We start from the raw sequence: 19,263 nt of genomic DNA on the forward strand, positions 1-19,263 counted from the left end.
AGGGCCATGCGATGAACAGTGGACTACTGCAGCAAATGCACTGGAACATAGACATGAGAATAGAGGACTGTTGGAATGCTGCTACTACAAAAGCAACCCCAGCATGTGAGGGCGTATGCAGAGGATCTGGGAACTATGGATGCTTCACCCACACCCCAAAATTGGAAACCAAGACCCAGTGAGTCCAACAACAACAACAGAGCTCAACAACAGAGCTGTTGACGCGAGATTGAAGATCATGGCTAAGCTGGACAAAACACCAAGCCACAGCTGACTGCCAAGACCAAGTGAATTGCCTGAAGGGGTGCTTGAAGACATGAATGCTGCACTACGGTTGGCCTAGAGGCCAACTTAAAACAAACAGCACAAGTCGCTATCAAGTGTGGGATTTGCCAAGGAGATGCCCTGTCCCCGCTGCTGTGCTGTATAGGCCTGAACCCCCTAATCATCACAAATAGTGGGTACGGACACCAGCTACGTAATGGAGCAACCATCAGCCGCCTCCTCTGTATGTATGACATCAAGCTGTGTGCTAGAAAGGAACGAGACATTGACTCACTAATCCATCTCACCAAAATATACAGCAACGACATTGGCCTGTCCTTCGGACTGGATAAGTGTGTTCCAAGTCGTTACGAGGAGGGGGAAGGCAGATAGAACAGAGGAAATCGTACTACCAGAAGGTAATGTGATGTTGAGGGCAGCTACAAGCACCTTGGAATCCCACAGGCAAATGGGAATCGTGAAGAGGCCACAAGGAAAGCAGCTAATGCTCAATGAGTTTTCCTAACTGGCTCTGTTTCATGACTGTATTTTTGCTGAAGCAAAGCCATAGCTGCAGAAGATGGAAAACGCAGGAGGAGTCTGGAGTTGGCATCTCCACGTCAAACCAGTTTCCTACATCCTGTGTTCCCAGGGTTATTATATGCTTGTCATGGTCTTTCACTGAAATCAGTTATGGAACCTTCTCTGGCGAATGAGGCTTTGGAATATGATGGAAGGTTGAGTTCTTTTTCTGTCTTTTTGTTCTGTTAAGTAGCGTATCCCTGGGTTCACATTTCAGTTGGCTCTGTGCTGGACCATCAGACAATGCGTATGGCGGCACATGCATGTAGGTGTGTGTCTTTTTACATATGTCTCACTGCATCATCAAACGTCAACCGAGCACTTTGCAGTTGAGCGTGATGTCATGTGATTGTAATGTGTCATTTGAGAGACAAGTGTTTAGCAGAGTTTATGATGTCTAATGAGGAAGAAACCTGAGGCTCTCAGGAGGAAATCATCGAAGCCATTTGCTGCCAGACCTCATCTAGTCAGCCCTAGGGTTTAGTTAGGACCTTATGGTATCTGAAGTGATGATTATTTGGGGCATTAGCTCATGCTGTGGAATTCCTTTGAGGTAGTCTGATTGTGATCTGTATGGTCTCTGCATGTAGTGTTCTGACCTAATGTCCTTCCTTACATCCTTCTGAAGCAGTGGATGCAGCTGAAAATGCATGGTGCATGTGGATTGGCTGACGCGCGTTTGTGTATGTGTCTGGAATTAGTGTTGCAGTGGAAACATTGCAGGCAAGATAATGAGACAGAAATAGTCTAAGCCAAATGCCATTCTATATGGGCTTTGGTTCTTGACCTCCTAGCTGTGGTAGTGGAGTGCTCGCTCTCTCTCTCTCTCGCGCTCTGTCTCTCTCTCTCGCGCTCTCTCTCTCTGTCTCTGTGTTGCATGGCATCCTGTTTTACAACACTACCTCTCATTCTGGCCTCTGACTCCTTTAGGCTGTGTCTTTATCATCCTTTTGGTCCTCACTGCTTTTTATAATCTTTCTCTTTATGCCACCCCCACACACAGTTCTGACCTGCCCTACCAAATTCAGAACGTACTGTTGTTTTCCACTGTCTCCTTTGTTCATGATTTCAGTTTCTGCAGCTGGGCTTGGGTCTGTTTAGGCTCTGCAGTAGGCCTTCTCCACCCAGGAGTCCTTTCTGGGATGTGGAACTCCAGTGAGTTTGGCTTGTTATGGTGATCTTCCATCAGGCGGCGCGCTGGCGTGCACAGTGTCTGATATATGCTGTATCCAGCACCAGCTCTATGAACACTGCAGGGCTTATAGTTGGGTGTTAAACTCTAATGTGGTGTGGGTATTGTAGAGGATATGTAGTCGTTGGTTGTGTAGTAAATCATCTGCCGTGTGTGTGTGTGTGTGTGTGTGTGTGTGTGTGTGTGTGTGCGTGCGTGCGTGCCTGCACTAGTTATGCATGCGTGTGTGCATGCACATGTGTGCAGAGATTTGTAATGAAGCTTCAGAATCTCGAGCAATCCAAGGCAATCTGAAGTTCTTTGTCACAGTAATTAATTCAGCTTCATTTTGGGGTGCTGCTTTGTGAATGTAAGTTTTTGAAAGAAGCAGATCATATATTTGTGCTTGTATGCGAAAAATGGAATGTAAGGAAATAATAAATCAGTATTCCCTTTCCCCTGTTATTTTCCAGTGAAGAAGCTCTTGCCACAATATAATTATATTTCTCTCTCTCTCTCTCTCTCTCTCTCTCTCTCGTGCACACGCGTACGCATATACATACACACACACCCAGCCCCTCCCCTCTTTTCCTCCCTTCTTGCAGCCTCTTGTCAGTAATCTGATTAGCACTGTGTGTCGTGCTTTAGCGCGGCGCTTATTTACCCGTTAGCATTGCAGCTGCAGCTCAGCAGGAGCAGCTCCAGCCCCATACAGCTGCGCAGCCGGTGTGAAGTGAAGGGGAGGCACGCACAAACGGCTCCACATCTCTCCCCCACACACACCAGCTCTTTCTCTCTCTGTCTGCTCTCATCTCAGCGGCTTTCCACCACCCTCTCACACTGCGTGCGTGCTCGTTCTCTCTCTCTCTCTCTCTCTCTCACCCTCACTTCTTCCCTCCCTCCCTTCTTTGGCTGACTGTCCCAGGACTCCTGCAGTCGAGTCTGCATCACCTTGAATCCGCATGCTGCCTGCCCAAAGTCTCCTCCCTCTTCACTCCTCCTTTGCTCCCTCTCTTTTTCTCCTCCTCCTTTCCACCACCACCTGGTTCTTTTACCTCTCCATTTCTTCCCCCCCCCCCCCTCTCTCTCTCTCTCTCTCTCTTTGTGTCTCTCTCTATCTCTGTGCCTCTGTGCCTACCTGCATGTTCTCTGCCCACCCCTTCTTATCTTTGCCAAAATGTACCAGAACCCATGGATCTCCAACTATCTCAGCCATGTCAAGTTCTGTCAAGGTGAGTGGATGAGAGCCTGAATGCACAGCTCTGCGATGGGACTGTCCTACTTGCACGTGAATGGGCCCTACCGTGCAGCTGCGTGACAGGACTGTCCCATTGCAGTTTCATTAATGTAGCTTTGTTTGAAAAGTCTTTGCAGTGCAGCTGTAACATCCAAGGACATTCTGATTAGGTACAAGGGGCTTTGTGATGGACAGAAAGCAAAGAGAAAATAATGGACTGAAAGAGCCAGAGAGATGGAGAAAGGCAGCGTAAATGCTTTTGGCTGTTTTATACTGTTGCTTTTGTAGGATTTTCAGTAGTTATCTTTACAGCATGTTACTCGCTCACTGGTGTACTTGAAGCAGTGACTGTGTCGACTTTAGCAGTGTGTGCAGTGCTGTCACTGCTTCTGTGCCAAATCGCAGTTTAATGGTCTTGGTTTGACCTGTGCATGTTTTGCTTAAATGTTGCAGAAGTTCTAACAGGTGTGGGTGAATGAGAAAAGAGGTTGAGACCCAGACAGACAGTTGGAAGTTACCAAAGAGAATCATGCAGACATCAAAGGGTCTGTTCTTTTTCTTCCATAAACAATAAAATGTTTTGCAAGTTTACTCTTTTAAAGTAATTGGGTTGTTAAATGGGTTTAATATGTTGTTGCCTTTATCCACCTACTTTTCACTTGTTTGCCTTTTCTGGAGTTATAGAATCGCATTCAGAGTCATTTTACTGAAGGTATGAACAGCTGCCAGACCCCTAAGTCTTTAAGATGGTTAATTATTCTTAGATGGTTGGAGGCTGATGTTTTCATAACATCATTCATGATGTGGGCAAAACCTTGGGCAGTGAAGTGACACACTGGCTGGGTGTTCCTCTGGAGTAATCCACTTTATCTTGAGGGCTAATCCTACATTAGACAATGTAGCTCTGAGACAAGCTTCCCACTAACACCCAGCTGCCATGCTGGCCTGTTGCTTTGGTTGCTCTGCTTTTTGCCAAATACACCCTCCAGAAGTCTAGTTGTGCCACTCTTCTGCCATGTCATACTTTTAACTTGTTACTTTGTAACATACATTTTCCTTTTTTTTATTAAACTTTTAATGGAGTTGTCCTTCACTGAATTCATAATATTAAAGGGTTTCTTTGCATTGATTTGTAAATGGGAGTGTTGCAATAGATTTCAGATACTGCTATGTCCTTGGCAAGCTGCAGTTTATGTTGTGCAGTGAACTGTATCTGACCTAGAGTTTTAATAGCCCTGTACAATGCCTCATGCTAACACTCAAATGGCAGATGGCCAAACAGTCTCAACAAACTGCCACATTAAATGGTTTAATGCAGTTTCATATATGAAAACTGAAACTGGCTTTTACTTACCGCTAACCAGGCCAGATCACATTCCATTTCTCACCCTTAAGGTCGGCACATGCTTCTAGCATGATTTATCACATAGCAATGACAAAATGCTCGAGTCATGCACTCTTATCTCCCCTTTGGAACATTGTCCATGACTGTCGGTCTTTAAACCAGGCGTCCAATGGCAAGAGAGGATAGTGAGGGGAAAAGTCAACGTGTGCCATGAAAGCAGAGGTCATATGCACAACCTTGTTGGCATTTTAATATATAGTGCTGTACTGTTATTAGGACTATGGTTAGAAAATTGTGTGTGTGTGTGTGTGTGTGTGTGTACACTATGTAGATGAGTGTAGGAGGTATGTCATTAGGAGTGACAAATGTTACAGTGGACTGTGTGTGATTGTCTCAGCATCACGGGTCAGAATAAAATGTACTGCAAGTTAACAGGTCATTAGTATGCTTTAGTGTTACCACAATATACATGTTAACTGTAATTTTAGGCTCTTTTTTATATGTCCAAGATCAGGAACATACTGAAAGTGAATGAATTAATTATTCTTCTGAAGTGTTGAAATTGGCTGCACCTGAAGTCCTGCGGGTGACTGCGGACATGATGAGGATATTTATTGCTCGCTTTTGCAGAACTTCTGAGCGTTTCCTTGGTAGTACGAGTTCTAGCTGAGGTCAGTGTTTGCAGGGTGTGTGCGTGTGCGTGTGCGTGTTATTGATACGCCAGCATGTCTTTACACAGCAGCCATGAATCAGCATGCAGGCGAGAACTTTCTCTTCACTCGACTCCAGTCTTCACCTCACACAGTCCATCTTTGTTTTCTTTGTTCTCTTCTGCCTTTAAGCCTTCCCATCTCTCTAATCACTGGTGCCTCATCAGCTATTGTTGTGCTTTCTGAGGTGAAAGGACATTTCTGGGCAATGTGGAGTGGTTATAGCAGATACTCTGCCCAGCTGTGCAAACACTCTCGATGCTGAAACGGGGTCCCGAGGGACGCTCCGGAGCCCTCATTCACTCTCCCATCTCAAATTATGTTTGTTAAAAAATGAGGGAGCCGTAATACTGCTCCACTGCAGCTTCTCCAATATGAGATTTGGTTTGTTAAGCAAGTGTGTGTGTGCGTGTGCACTGAGGTGTTTGGTTAGCTCATATGTTAAATGAGGATGCTTTCAAGAGAATTAATATGCCTTTTCTAACAAAAGCGCAGTGCTCAGTTAAAGCAGTAAGAGCCTCTATATCTGGTGTTACATATGCTTAATGCAGTAAGTTAAGTGTCTATCGCCACGTCTCAGTTTAGAATCAGACTGAAGTGATCGGATTCCAGGGAGACTAATAGCATTTGTGGGGAATTGCTGGTTATTTAATGGCACAAAGTCAAAAGTAAGATGTTGAGTTGGAGTGTACTCTTGTAGATGGACAATTTGTGCGAGTTTCCATCCAGCTCCATCTGCAGGATTAGGCATGACTGCCCTCCAAGATGAATAACATTTGGCAGTAAATGTTTTGATTGAGAAACAGTCATATGTCTTTTTATATACACAACTATATTTTCTGTGGCTAAGAAAATCCTGTTTGATTCTCCTTTGGTGTAAACAGTAACAATTTACTGAGAGGGAAAAGAACTAAATGCAGGAATCAAAACTATTATGTGGAGTCAGTTATCATGGGTGAATTGTATTCCTCACTGTGACGCTCGTGTATGTCAACAGGCATCACAAAGCAGACCACCACCACCGCTGGCAGACCTAAGCCATCACAAAGGGCTCTTGGGTAAGTGCTGTTCTTCATCCTCATATGAAGTAGAGCTTGCCCATTCTTCCATTTTCCTCTCTACAAAGTTCCTGTATATTTTTGGGATGTCTTGTGTGAACAGCCTGTTTCATAATGCAGTGCAACATGTCATGAAGCTCAGGACTTGGCCATTCTAAAATAAAGTTTTAAAATACATTTTCTTCAGCATGAGCCCCTTTTATTGACTTTTTTTTTTTTTCCTTACGGTGTTTTGGATCACCGTCGTGCTGCGTAACATGTGTCTCGACGCTCTACTGCAGAATTTCCTGATACAACTTGGAATTTGTTGGCCTCTCTCTAACTCTCGGCCATCCAAGGTCAAAGGTTTCGACCCTTCCCCACACCGTTATGTTAACTCCACCACGCACCACAGTTGGCATGAGGTTTCGGTGTACCATCACTTTGTTCAGCAGATGCAGAGGAGGCCTGTGGATCCTTAGCTGCCACCCAAGGGCTCTTTTGTCTCTCATTTAGAGAATCTGCATCATGCCCGTCCATCCCTAGGGAGCCCAGCAATAGAGCTGAATTTCTTCCATTTATCAGATGTCTGCTTTACTATGGACCAGTAGTAATCCTTTTCTATTCTTGTGTATTGGAGCAGCTTGTTTTTTGAGGTGCCTTAAACTCTGTTGATTGGGAAATTATTCTGGTGGTTCGTATATTCTGCAGTATTTATTGTTTATTATTACTGTGAAGCTAGATGATCAGATCACAGTTTTGAAGCCCTTCATGCAGAAATCCTGATCATTCCAAAGGTTTCACAAACCTTTTTTCCCCATCCCAATTGTATCTTGTGTTGTGTCCAAATTACTACATAATTGTGTAATGAAAGGCTTGTTGGTCTAAGAGAGGACAGTGAATTTCAGCTTATCCAAGATGGCTTGTCATTACCTATGAGTGATGACTACTTATGACCTTTATCCTCCCTATTGTGAATTGGGATGGTTTCTGTTTTGGGATCATGAAAAATAGCATGCGTGAAGGGAGGGTTTGTAATATGGTCTCATTGAGACTTTCTAGATTCAGTAAAAGTGTAAAGTTGTAAAGTGCTTGGCAGTCTATTGATTAACTTCAGAGTTGTAAGGTGATGGAAAGATATTGCATTCAATTGAAGTATGTATTGCATTCAATATGAAGGCTTATCAGCTCCGTGTCTACCAAACGCATGACGCATGACTACCATAACCTATTCTGGCAATGGAAGAGCTTGTTTAGACAGATAATTTATGGGAATAATTTGATTATTCATATGTTATGTAAGTAGAACACACAGAATACTGGCAATGCTGTGCTAAACTGTGTTCATTTATTAATTGCTTCGGCCATATTCCTCAGTTTCCAAAACACTGTCTTGTATCTCTTAATTAAATAAGTTGCTATACAAAAATAGCTATACACACACACACAAAGCAGTTTTACATTAGCTCTTTTAATGTTTTTTAAAAATCCTTCTCTTTCCTTTTCTTTCCTTTTGCACTCTTTGTGCACTCATAAAATGTTTTCTTATAATTTGTTTGTGGGCTCACAAATGGGAATGTTGTTTTACTGTATTTCATGCTTTTACTTAATTTTCTCATTTTTTAATTTTGGAAACTTGTACAATGCAGCATGCCAATAACCCCATTTGCTGTCAAGAAAATATTTTTTTTATGTCAACTTGGTACTTGCAGTGAACTAATTTCAGTAGAGAAAAATAAGCTCTGTAAAATTTCCCATTTTTCAGTACGGAATTCCATCTTTATTGCCAAGATATGTTTGGGACAATTGTTGTTGTTTTGTTTTTTTGTTTTGTTTTGTTTTGTTTTTCTCCTTGCTGTAAAACTAAAACGCTCTCACACTTACACTTACGTTTTCATCACAATATCACTATTTGAAATCATTTTCTTTATGGCTTCTGTTATCTTCAACTGTTTCCCCCTCTCCCACATTTCAAAAGCCAGTTTTCTGTCTTACTAGCTTCCAGAAAAAGCTCTCGTTTGAGGATAAAGGCAGAGTAGCCCAGTCCAACCAGGCTGTTGATGATAAACCACTGGCCAGTGTGCACAAAGGTGAGAGGATCCAGTTCTTGCAAAATCACTTGCACTCCACACTTTGAACAGATACAATGATCTCTGATTTTGACCTGTTCAGCTGCAACAAGGTTTTGCTTGCTGTAAAATGACTCCTGAGATTTAAGCAGGTAGACCACTTAAGACCCCTATTCTGTTCATGGTACCCAAGCCTAACTTCATTTTTATCCTGTTTTTCTTTACATACAAAATCCTTTGACGCTTGGGGTTAAGGACCTGCCCCTGAGGTCAGGCTGGGTGTTGAGGCTCCATGATGATGGACTATTTTTGGCCTGCTGGGGGCCACCTGTTTTTAGACAACTGGCTGTTCTTGCCCAGCAGCTCTGAAAGTGATCCTGCAACATACAGAAAGGCTAATGCCTGTTGTATGTGGTTTAAGTGCATGTGTACTTGGTTTTAAGAAATGGGGAGAACAGGATTTGGATGATTTGTCACAGGAGCAGCCTCCATCTGCTAAGAGCTCATAGAAGACTTGAGGTGTACAGTTAGATGTTGAAATGTCTTTACTAAAAGGTCTCTACAAAAACTGGCCTGTGTTTAGCAGTGGAGTACATTGGACATTAAGTGGACTTGTAAATAGGCTTGATTTCTGGTTTGGCAATGCCTTATCTGTAGTTTGGAATCACAGACGAATGTATCTGATATCCCTGAATAGAATAACATTACAATTTATGCACTGTGTACAGTTCCAGAAAGGTTAGTTGGAGTAATTTTCATTACATAGAACTGCTTATTTGGAGCTAAATATTTAGAGACCCAGAAGTCTTCAGTGGTGGTTCTTGGCCACTGCACCACTGTAATGCTATTTGAAAAACATTTTTTTTGTCCCAAGCAATGGTGGCCTTGGAAGAGAGACCAACTGTGATTGATTCTGAAAGGTCGTCATGCGCACATCCAGAGATGCTTGTATTTGGAGAAATTTGGTTCATTCCTGTAGCTTCACTCCAGCAGCTGTAGATCTGCTTGAAAGCCAGGAAAATCTTAGTGCTGCTTGAGAGCTGCCGGACTTTAATGGATTCATGATGGTGCTCTGCTTGCTTTTATAACGTTGATTTATAACTGTTAAATAAACAAGTATTTAATAGAATTTTTTTTTAAATGGAACAGCACTGAGAATAGTGTTTTTTTTTCCTTTACAGAATAAAATTCCATCTTTTCTGAATGCCTGATTATTTATTTATTTATTTATTTATTTATTTATTTATTTATTTATTTATTTATTTATTTATTATTCACAGTGTTGTGTTGAGAGTTCTACTGTGCATGATAGTCACTTGAACATGACCTTCGCTTCCCCTTGCTGTTTCTCTGCAGTCTCGGAGTTAAGGAAACGATTTGAAAGCATCAGCGCAAATAAGAGAGACTGCTGGGACATGAACAGGTGAGACATTTTAATTAGCAGCTGCGACCCATAACGCACGTGTACACGGTCATTAAGTCAACTGACTTAATATATTTGCATATTTGGTTGTGTTTCTTTGGCTGACTTGTTTTCTGTGAGGAGTTAATGGCCATATGTGCTCCCTCTCCTAGGAAGGAACGAATTGCACGGCGCCTAGAAGGGATTGCTGGAGATATCCAGTTATCCCTTCCAAGCACTGGTCTGGTCACCCATCGGCTGCTGGAGGAGGACACGCCCAGATATACCCGTGCAGCGGATTCTTGTGACCCATGCGCAGGTAAGAGTTGTGTGATGGTGTGAAGATTCTCTGTACTAACCAGACTGTGTATTCTGTCGTATCTGAGCAAAAACATGAATGCTTGTTATTAATTGTAATTACAGCAAAAATAAACTTGTTGAGAAGTAACCAGTCATTCTGGTTTAATCAGATTGTTTTGATGAAAAATTAAACATGCTAGTAAAACTTGGTGTAGTTCTCCATAGCAGTGATTGAAACCAGAGATCTGCAGTGTTTTAAAGTCTCAAAGTTATGTCACACAGTCATATAAGCATTTGTAATGGAGCAAAGAGGGTATAACCAGGCAGTAGCTTGCATTTTCCCTTTAGCTCCTCTCCAGCACTTCAGCAGAGATGAGTCTGCTGGGTCTGACCTGTATGGCTCAGGGTGTGTGCCCAAGTCCCGGATGCAGCCGGAGACGCAGACGGCCCACTCCGAACCTGCCTACGACCCCAACTCCGCCGGCACAGCTGGCTTGGAGTCCAAATTGGAGCGTATTGCCCGCTACAAAGCGGACCGCCGGCGCCAGCTGGCCGAGCGCTACCGCGTCTCGCTGGACGAAGCCGCAGACGTGGACCGCTCCAGCCACCGCTCTCGAATGTGGAGGGAGCCCAAGGGCTCCGAGCCCCAGTGCCAGCAGCAGGTGGACATGGGCGAGCAAGCAGAGCGAGACGCCCATGTGTTCCACCCCCAGGCCGGTAAGGGGGACGCAGAGCGGGACTACAGCAGGGAGCGGGCCAACTCGCTCTCCGAGCATGAGAGGAGGATGAACCTGGAGAACCAGAGAAGGGCGCAGGACATGGGTGGGGTGCATGGCGCTGGGGCCCCAGCCCCTGACCCTTCCACTGCTTACATGGACACTTCAGAGTGTGCCAGAGCTCTAGCTAGGGAGCAGGCGGGGACAGGTGGTGTCCCTGGCTCACCCAAGGCAGGCCGAGCCGCCAAGCAGGCAGCTTCCCCTGGGGATTTGTTCATTGAGCAGCAAGCCCACAATGTCCTCCACAGACAAGGGTAAGTGTTGGCTGCACTCAGCACTCCTTTCACTCTTCATCCACTCATCTGTTTTTTTGGCAATCTTGCCACGTTCACCTTTTTATTTCCTCCTCTCTTCAGTCCATCCCATTTTTTTTTTTCAGACTCTTGAGGCATTCTTCCTCACTCACGCTTCCCTTCTTTCCTGTTTATTTTAGGCGTTTTTGGCCTGCAGTGCTCTGTATATGTAATGTCTTTAGGAGACACTTTCTTCATGCAAAACTTCAAAGCACACAGATCCTCTTTTGAAATGGCGCAATATTGAGTTTTTGTCTCTTTCTTCGTTCTCCTGTAATGGGGAGAACACTTAGTCATGTATTCCTGTTTGTTTGTTTGTTTGTTTTTATTGTAGAATTCTACCATTCGTATAATGAGGAATCACAATGTGAAATCAATTGTATTAAGTAGTAGAGTTAGGGTTGGCTTTTATGGCAGATTCTCATGTGATTTTTGTCCAGTCGTAGACAGATGGTAGCATAAATAAAACTTTCAGTCTCTTAATAGATTGTGATTTTATTCATGATGTTTATTCATGTTTGTTTTCCACAGATTTATACTTCTCCTTATTCTCTTATTTTCTTTATTCTCCCTTAGTTTCTGCATTATCATTTTTTTTTTTTTTTACATTTTCTGAGTTTTAATCTGAATAAGTAAAGTTAATGGAAGCTTTTTGAAAGCTTTGAGAACTTGTTGAATAGTCAGATTATGATGGAACTGTGTGCTTGCATTTTTACTGGCATCCGGAGCTTGTGCAGGCTCATTTTAAATTGTTTAGTTGTTTTAGGTTTTGTATCTGTACTTTTTTAGGGTGTGTATCTCTGTACAATTGTGTATATTATTACAAATGATTTCCCATATACATAGTTCAGTTTGAATGATGACCGCTGTCAGCTTTGCATGGAATGGTCATATGACATAGGCATACATGATTTACTCCAATCCAGGCCTTCAAAGCGTACGGCCTGTGTCCACATTGTGCTTCTGTGACCATGACTCTTGCTGGAATTCAGTTTCTTTTCCCAACTGGTTTGCATACAATGTTGAGGATTTACCCTTAAAATTCCAGTTCACATCAGCGCATGCTCAAATGTCATACCTTGGCAGAGCTTCCTGTCTCATGTCAGGGTGGTGTGACCACTGTTGCTGGAGGACTGGGAGATTTGCTATTGCTTTTAGCATCACACAGCCAAATCATCTTCATTCTTTCTTTTCGTATGCAGATGCTTTGAACGAAAGCCCGTTTTTGTGTGGTATAAATTGCAAAATAAGTAATTATGGGCCAGTTTAAAAGGATGAGGATGAATGAAGGTGTGAAACACTATACTGGCCTACTGATCAAGGTTCATACGTGGCCATGTCGAGAGACTCACTCATTCACATCTGTCACTGCGTTTAGCTCCCATAGCCAGACAGCAAGCCAATGGTCACTCCAGACCGATTCGGAAGGAGACACGATTTCCCCAATCAACTGGCCCTCCAGGTACCTTGCTTTTGGGGTGATTGGTTGTGTCTGACATCTCACTTCTAATACCTGCTACATCTAACCTCATGGCCCAGTTCAAAAACAGTCTTTTAGCCTTTTCTCTAGCCTTTGACAAAGCATACTTGACTATAGTCATGTAGGGCCATAGTACTGCAAGTGGTCATTTAATTCTGAAGCTCATCTAGGGTTGGAGAAGGTCTGTTTAGTACATCTTCCAGGACCAAAGTTGAGATTGTCATGCTGTAAAACTCAATCTTAAAGCAGCACTTTTGTAAATCCCATGTTGATATCAATTCTGAGATTTTGAATTGGGCCTTTCATTGCTCTAACCATAGCCATCTTCTCATCCTACACTGTTTACAAGTGTTGGGGGTGGTCTTGATTTTTGTGTGTGGACCCATTTTTGGAGTTTCCAAGGTCCTCAGTTTCCCTAGAAATCATTTCTAGTTTAGCAGTTACTAATATGTTGAACAGTCAGTCAAACAAGCGTTGCCTATTGTCTGTTTCATAGCGTTTCTCTTTTAGTGTGGATCTATGTTTTAAGGATGAGTTTGAAGTGTAGCCATGCTGTTTAAGTGCATTTCCTGTCAGTTAAATTAAGTTTAACATACAATTTTTATCAGTTTGAAGGGAAACTTACTTATTAGGCACGAAATGTGAAATGGGAGAATATACTTTGGAGGATTCACAATGCCTTTATTGAGTATTCCAGATGATCAGTGGGAAGAGAAGTCATGCATTAAGAAATGGTAAAAATGATTTGCGCTTTTAAAGTTCATCTCATTCCATCTGTAATGGGTTTTAGGTTATTTGCTTGATTGAGAATGGAGCTTACTGATTAGACTACAATGTGTTTGTCTGCCTTTTAACCTTACGTAAAAGTCTTGTAGAGCCTCTTTGAGGTCTAACATACTCACCACCTGCCAGTAATAGATAATCTAGGCTATATGGCATATGCCCGAAACCTGTACCTTCTTTTCTTTGTCTTTAGTAAGCCACAAAGTCAAAGTAAAATGTCATCAGAGAGTAGGCAGTCTATTGATTTATTTAGGTAAACATTACATGTATTAAGATGGTATTTCAATCCAGTAAGTAACCTGTCTAGAATAAGTGCAGAACTGCCTGATATAAAAACCGTTGTATGCAAATTTACACAGGCCTGTATCTGGGAACCTTTATTTCATGGGTCAAAAACAAAGACAATACATTTTGGCCAAAATAAAATGTATTTTCAAAGTTTTTCAAAAGGAAAATGACTAACTACATTGTTTTGTGTGTGTGGTTATTTAGCTTCCTGAGAAGTACACATATAAAATGTAAATGTTAACATAACATAACGTTTTTTAATTAGAATTAGAATTTGGTATCAATAATTGTAAACGCAGCAGAACTGAATTTGGTTGCCCCTTGTACTGGGGTTTTATTTGACTGACTAAAGACTTGCACAGCTTCTTGTTCCCTAAAGGAAGCAGTGCAGGGTGCTTTTTGTGGCCGGACATCTTAAGTTCACAGGCTGTAAATTCCCACTTTCCATCTTTTTGGCTGCATTGTACAAGACGTTCGTGTTGAATTATTGAGATGTACCATAAAGGACTTATAAAGATCATTAATATGTCTCAGCTCGCAAAGAGACGCAGAAGAAAGCAATCATATTTGACTCCTAATAGGGAAAAAGTTCAAAAGAACCATGTAAATTATACCACATATGCAGGTGAACCATCAGCACTTGCAGATGGCTGGAGGCCCTGGGCCTGGGTCAGGGCATGGAGCCTGTATTAACTAAAAGAGTGTGGAAGAAACAGAAAATATGGCTCTGTACAGGAGGCAGGGGAAGACAGGTTAATGACGTCTCTCTAACAGTTCTCAGATGCAAGAGTTCCAGTCCTGACATAGGTTAACAGATGGATTATGGGATACAGTGCAGTGTGCAGTAACAGCTGTTCAGAGAGAAGAAGGTGACAAAATGTTGGTGCTTTTTTCATTGTTTTAACGTCTTAACCCCTTCAGAAATGGACACCCTTTTGTATAATCCAGAACTGTTTCCTGGTTTAGGAAACAGTACTTGGAAACTGAATAGTATGAGGCTTACCATCTGTCTCCTCCGTGCTGGGAATGTTTAGCTTGTACATTTAACCTTACAAAAGATGCGCAGTAATCAGTGAACTACTCAAAGTGGCATACCATCATGGGGTACTGAAGTATGTATACTAATGTCAATTTGGTGTGAAATATGAGTGAAAATCGTCAGGCATCAAACAGCATTGGTGTTCCAGTGAGTCCAGATTCACATTCCTTTCAACCACGGGCATTATTTTTTGCAGTACCTTTGGGCATATTTCAATTACTAGCACATGTTTCACATTACTGCTGCTGCAGAGAAGATGAAATGTGATAGTGTGTGAATGTGTTGTTTTTTTCTCCAAATATGATCAGGTTAACAGTTTAACCACATGTTAATATAGTGGCGACCTGCTTTAATGAAAGGGAGTGTGATTGGCATCTTTAAGGAAAAGGGGAATGGCTAGAAGACTTGGGGCTGTATTGTTATATCATCACTGTTTCTCACCTCAGTTCACTCCTAGTGCAGCGTAAGTGATCTGTATTTCCCCTTTTGTTCTCTAACTTGGTGTTAACTCCTGTCTCTCTCCTTCTGAAGAATCCGAGTTAGGGAAAGGCTGGCAAGCGATGAACCATCACACAGGAACCTTAAGCAGGGCTCCACATCAGAGGTGCCTGCGTACCACCGTAAGCCCTGCTACCCAACCCGCTTGGCCTACCAGGGACGGCCAAGCCCCCACCTCGCCTACCAGCCATCCCAGCTGCAGCACTTCCATGCTGGGCAGGCTGAGTTCCAAGACCCTGGCTGTCTTGGCTACCTCTCCATGGGCAATGAGCCCAGCCCTAAGGTTTGGCAGGAAGCAGACGTGGGAGTGGAAGAAGTGGAGATTCTAAGGGAGGGGAGGCAAGACCTGCGGGCAGAGAGGCTTCTGCACAGCAGGAAAGCAGTTTTGCCCTCCACAGTCCAAATGAGGGAGAGAAACGCTCACTACCAGCGTGGCAGGTCTGAGGACATGAATCTGCCCTCGGTCAACCGGGGTGGAGATGCACCCAGCAGAGACGGAGTATCTGAAGAGCCTAGCGGGAGATGTGGCAGTTGGTCACGGAGGGAAGAGAATACAGAGCATGTGTCCCGACTTCAGGCAGCTGAAGCAATGCAGGCTAGAGCCAGACAAGTCCAGGACCGGCTGGAGGGCTCGCATCACCAGCAGGGAACCAGCCATCCACCATTCCAGGCCTCCATGCAAGCCCATGCCCCACCATCCAATGGACGATGGGCTCCAGGTCCAGCCAGTCACCTCTCTTATTACGTATCAGAGCCAGAGAATACCCATGCCTCTCCTGCTCCTGCAGTACCCACCCAGGAAGCCATCCACTGCAAAGAGCCTGTCTCTCAGGCCAGCGTGGCCAACAGAGATCACTCCCCTGTTGATGTGAAGGTTTCTGTAGCCCAGCTCCGCCACTCCTATCTGGAGAGTGCCGCAAGCGCCCAGAAGCCTGGACACCATCAGTATGTGGAGCTTTTAAAATAAAGTGTGGTCCTGTGTCTCTTGTTGGGTTGGGCTCTGTGTGGGACTAACTTTGGAAATTAACCTTCAAATTGCTTCAAACTAACCTCTAACCACAGAGGAGAGTGTAAATTGTTCATTCTAACCATTGCTGATATCTGGCTACATTAGCCACAGTTTTCAGCCACGGAAAAGTGGTTTGGCCTACTTTTTTCCTGTTGCCAGAAGGATGCTTGTCTGTGACCTACCCTCACTGTTGTTCAGTGTGTGTTTACATTGACACTAATCTGGGCACTTTTCAGCCTCTTAATCCCTTGGTCCTATTCTGATGCTCCTGCCTGCTTCCTTCATTCTGTTGTGGTAGGGCAGAGTGCTTTCCTGCCATCGCTGAAGTGCCCTGGAGAAGCGGGAGAGCGTCCCGTCGGCCCCGGAAGTACATATTGCCCTCTGAGAGTAGAAAGACCTCAGAGAGGTTTAGAACACAGCCCCTCACACTGAGTGAGCAGCTGGAGACCAGTCGGTAGGGAAGGCGAGGAGGCCGTCCACGCACGCGCATGCGAGTGTGGGGCTAAGCCCAAGATGGGACCTGCACTGCTTGCACGCAGTTGTCCATCCGCATCTGAAAACCTCTAACTGATATTGATTTGCACGATGTGGCCTTTGACAGGTTAGCCTTTTTTAATCCTGAAAATATATTGTACACACCCTCAACATTTCTTGGTCACCCTATTCACCTATTTACAAAAGAGGTCCATCTCATCACCCCCCTCCCTTGAAACCAAAGGTCATATTAATTGCTGCAGTAAGGCATCTTAATGTGCCTGTTTCCATAATCAAGACTGCTGCTGCCTTCTCTTAATCTACCATTCCTTCTCTTTCCTTCCCAGAGTGCAAAGCTTGCTGACTTCTCTCTTGAGATCTCACATTGTGGCTGCCCCTTTCTAATGTTTGATTTGTTGAATCATTATCTAACTGCTTCTAGCTGATTTGCTTTAATCTTTTGAATATATTGGACCCCTGATTGTGGTTTTGTTCTTACCACAGGTGTTGCCTAATCTCAGAAGCACAAATGACAGAAGGTAAGTGAAATATCCTCTTTAAAAGAAGTAATGAAAACATTAGTTAAACCTTTTGGAGTTTTTAATAGCTATTTCAGTAGTATAGTGCATTTTCTTTTGCTGTGCTACTTGAGATTTTATTTTTGTTGTGCAACAGATTTATTAGTAAATGTTCTTGGAAACAAGTATTTTAATGCTTTTTAAGACTTAGGTTGTCAGTCTCAACATAATTACAGAACTTCTGAAGACAAACCATTTTGCTTTGGTTTCAAATCTTTGTGTTCATGATTAGAATTCCCAGTATCGTAAGCACATTCTGCAGTTTTATAGGCTTACAGCTGTTCTGTGCTGTAAAGCTTGAGAGACTTTGTCATTTAAAATGAAGCACAGTAAAGTTTTAAAGAGGACAACTGATATTCCAGATCCTTTCTAGAGACTGAAAAGGAGCACTCTAAAAGCTAACCTACTGTGGTTGACTTTGTGCATTCTGGCAGTGTTTGAATGCTTCAAACAGCAGTAGGTCTATGCACAAGAGCTGGTGCCATGGTGAGCAGAAATGTGTGGAGGGGGCTCTTTGTATTATGATATCTCAGGAGTGGTGCGCTGAAGCCCTCTGAAGTATAAGTGTGTTTTGAAAAGGTTACTAATGGCTGAAAGGTCAATTAATGTGGTACAAGAATACCCCATCATAACATTTATGATGCATGTGCTTGTGAATTCAATATAAAATGTTGAAATTTGATTCTAGATGAAGTTTACGAAAGGTCCAAGACACCATGTTAAAATGTGATCCGTTTTCTAAAAAGACTATATATTATTTTTTAGAAAATATTAACATTGACACCATTTCAGCAACACAACAAACTTTGTGTACACAAGGCCTTTGATCTCCATTACTCTTAGCTGTAGCCCTAGAGTCTGTGTCAGAAGCCATTCTTCAGAGATGATGTCAGAAGTGCAGTGTCATGGCACCTATGTGAACCATTTCTTCAGCATTAAAGTCATGACTAAGACTCTTCAGCAAACGCACTGCTTCCCAGCAACAGGCTGTGGCCCTGGGCCAGGGGATTAACTCCAAGCTCCCACTTGTTGACAAAAGAAATAATATGCCTGAAATTGGTTAGGAACTGGACAACAGGAATACTCCATGTGTTTGTGTGAGGGGGAGAGAGAGAGACAAATCTTTTCATCATGTGAGCTGGACTTTGTGTTGTCCTTTGCAAGCCATTTCCTTTGAAAATATTTCTCATGAATATTTCTAACGAATTGCTCTTTCTTTTTTCTAAATGTCCTGTATTCTCGGTGTCCCTTTACACTCCTTTCCCAGTGGATGAGGAGAAGTTGGATGAGAGAGCAAAAATGAGTGTTGCTGCCAAACGTTCTCTCTTCAGGGTATGTGCATGATGGTGCTGTGGTGTCCTCAAAAATATGATTTCCAACTGCACACAATATGACTAGACAAAGAATTGAAGAATGCCACAAGTTTTCACATTAGAGTTTCATTTCATAGAGTCCTTTATGAGCATGGCAGGTCATTTCTTTTTCATTTCACATGTCTCACCATGTCCCAGGAACTGGAGAAGCGCGTGGATACTGTTGCTCTGAAGCCACCGGGTTATAGCGGTGCATCTACACGCAGACTGAGACGAGGTCAGGACCGCTACCGCACCCAGCCCGTCACCTCAGAGGAAGTAGTCAGCGCTGCTACGTAAGGCGGCGCACGCGCACACGCATTGTCTGCTTTTGGGTGTGGTTCACTGTCCATCTGTCTCTGCTTTTGGGTGTCAAAGATTGCATAACATAGATATTTAAAATACATTTAACTACCACAATGAATTCTTTTACAGGGAGTCACTTGTGAGCAACTGCTTTTATCCATGTGTGACTATATAATACAATGTTCCACGAAACAAATTAGCCTTCCACTCATGTAGTTGGAATCTCAGGAATTTCTGACTTCTACAACTCCTTTCCCCCTCTCTCTTGCC

The 19,263-nt window shown here is 43.2% G+C and overlaps 1 protein-coding gene across 3 annotated transcripts in view; it reads left to right on the forward strand.

Annotated features, from left to right (window-relative positions):
- Nucleotides 1-3,098: 3,098 nt before the first annotated feature.
- Nucleotides 3,099-19,263, forward strand: part of svila (supervillin a) — a 40,656-nt gene continuing 24,491 nt past the window's right edge. The window contains exons 1-13 of one of the 3 annotated variants that reach the window (XM_035533213.1): nucleotides 3,168-3,249; nucleotides 3,708-3,799; nucleotides 6,307-6,367; nucleotides 8,345-8,436; nucleotides 9,772-9,838; nucleotides 9,991-10,136; nucleotides 10,448-11,147; nucleotides 12,565-12,648; nucleotides 15,308-16,219; nucleotides 16,582-16,737; nucleotides 17,262-17,296; nucleotides 18,603-18,667; nucleotides 18,847-18,983. In XM_035533213.1, coding sequence (XP_035389106.1) covers nucleotides 3,730-3,799; nucleotides 6,307-6,367; nucleotides 8,345-8,436; nucleotides 9,772-9,838; nucleotides 9,991-10,136; nucleotides 10,448-11,147; nucleotides 12,565-12,648; nucleotides 15,308-16,219; nucleotides 16,582-16,737; nucleotides 17,262-17,296; nucleotides 18,603-18,667; nucleotides 18,847-18,983 — 2,525 coding nt within the window. In that variant the 5' untranslated portion in view covers nucleotides 3,168-3,249; nucleotides 3,708-3,729. Of the gene's footprint in view, nucleotides 3,250-3,707; nucleotides 3,800-6,306; nucleotides 6,368-8,344; nucleotides 8,437-9,771; nucleotides 9,839-9,990; nucleotides 10,137-10,447; nucleotides 11,148-12,564; nucleotides 12,649-15,307; nucleotides 16,220-16,581; nucleotides 16,738-17,261; nucleotides 17,297-18,602; nucleotides 18,668-18,846; nucleotides 18,984-19,263 lie in introns of all 3 variants that reach the window. The other 2 variants (XM_035533212.1, XM_035533214.1) reach the window with 2 other exon arrangements.

The sequence above is a fragment of the Electrophorus electricus genome, chromosome 14 (genome assembly GCF_013358815.1).
Source record: "Electrophorus electricus isolate fEleEle1 chromosome 14, fEleEle1.pri, whole genome shotgun sequence".
NCBI lineage: Eukaryota > Metazoa > Chordata > Actinopteri > Gymnotiformes > Gymnotidae > Electrophorus > Electrophorus electricus.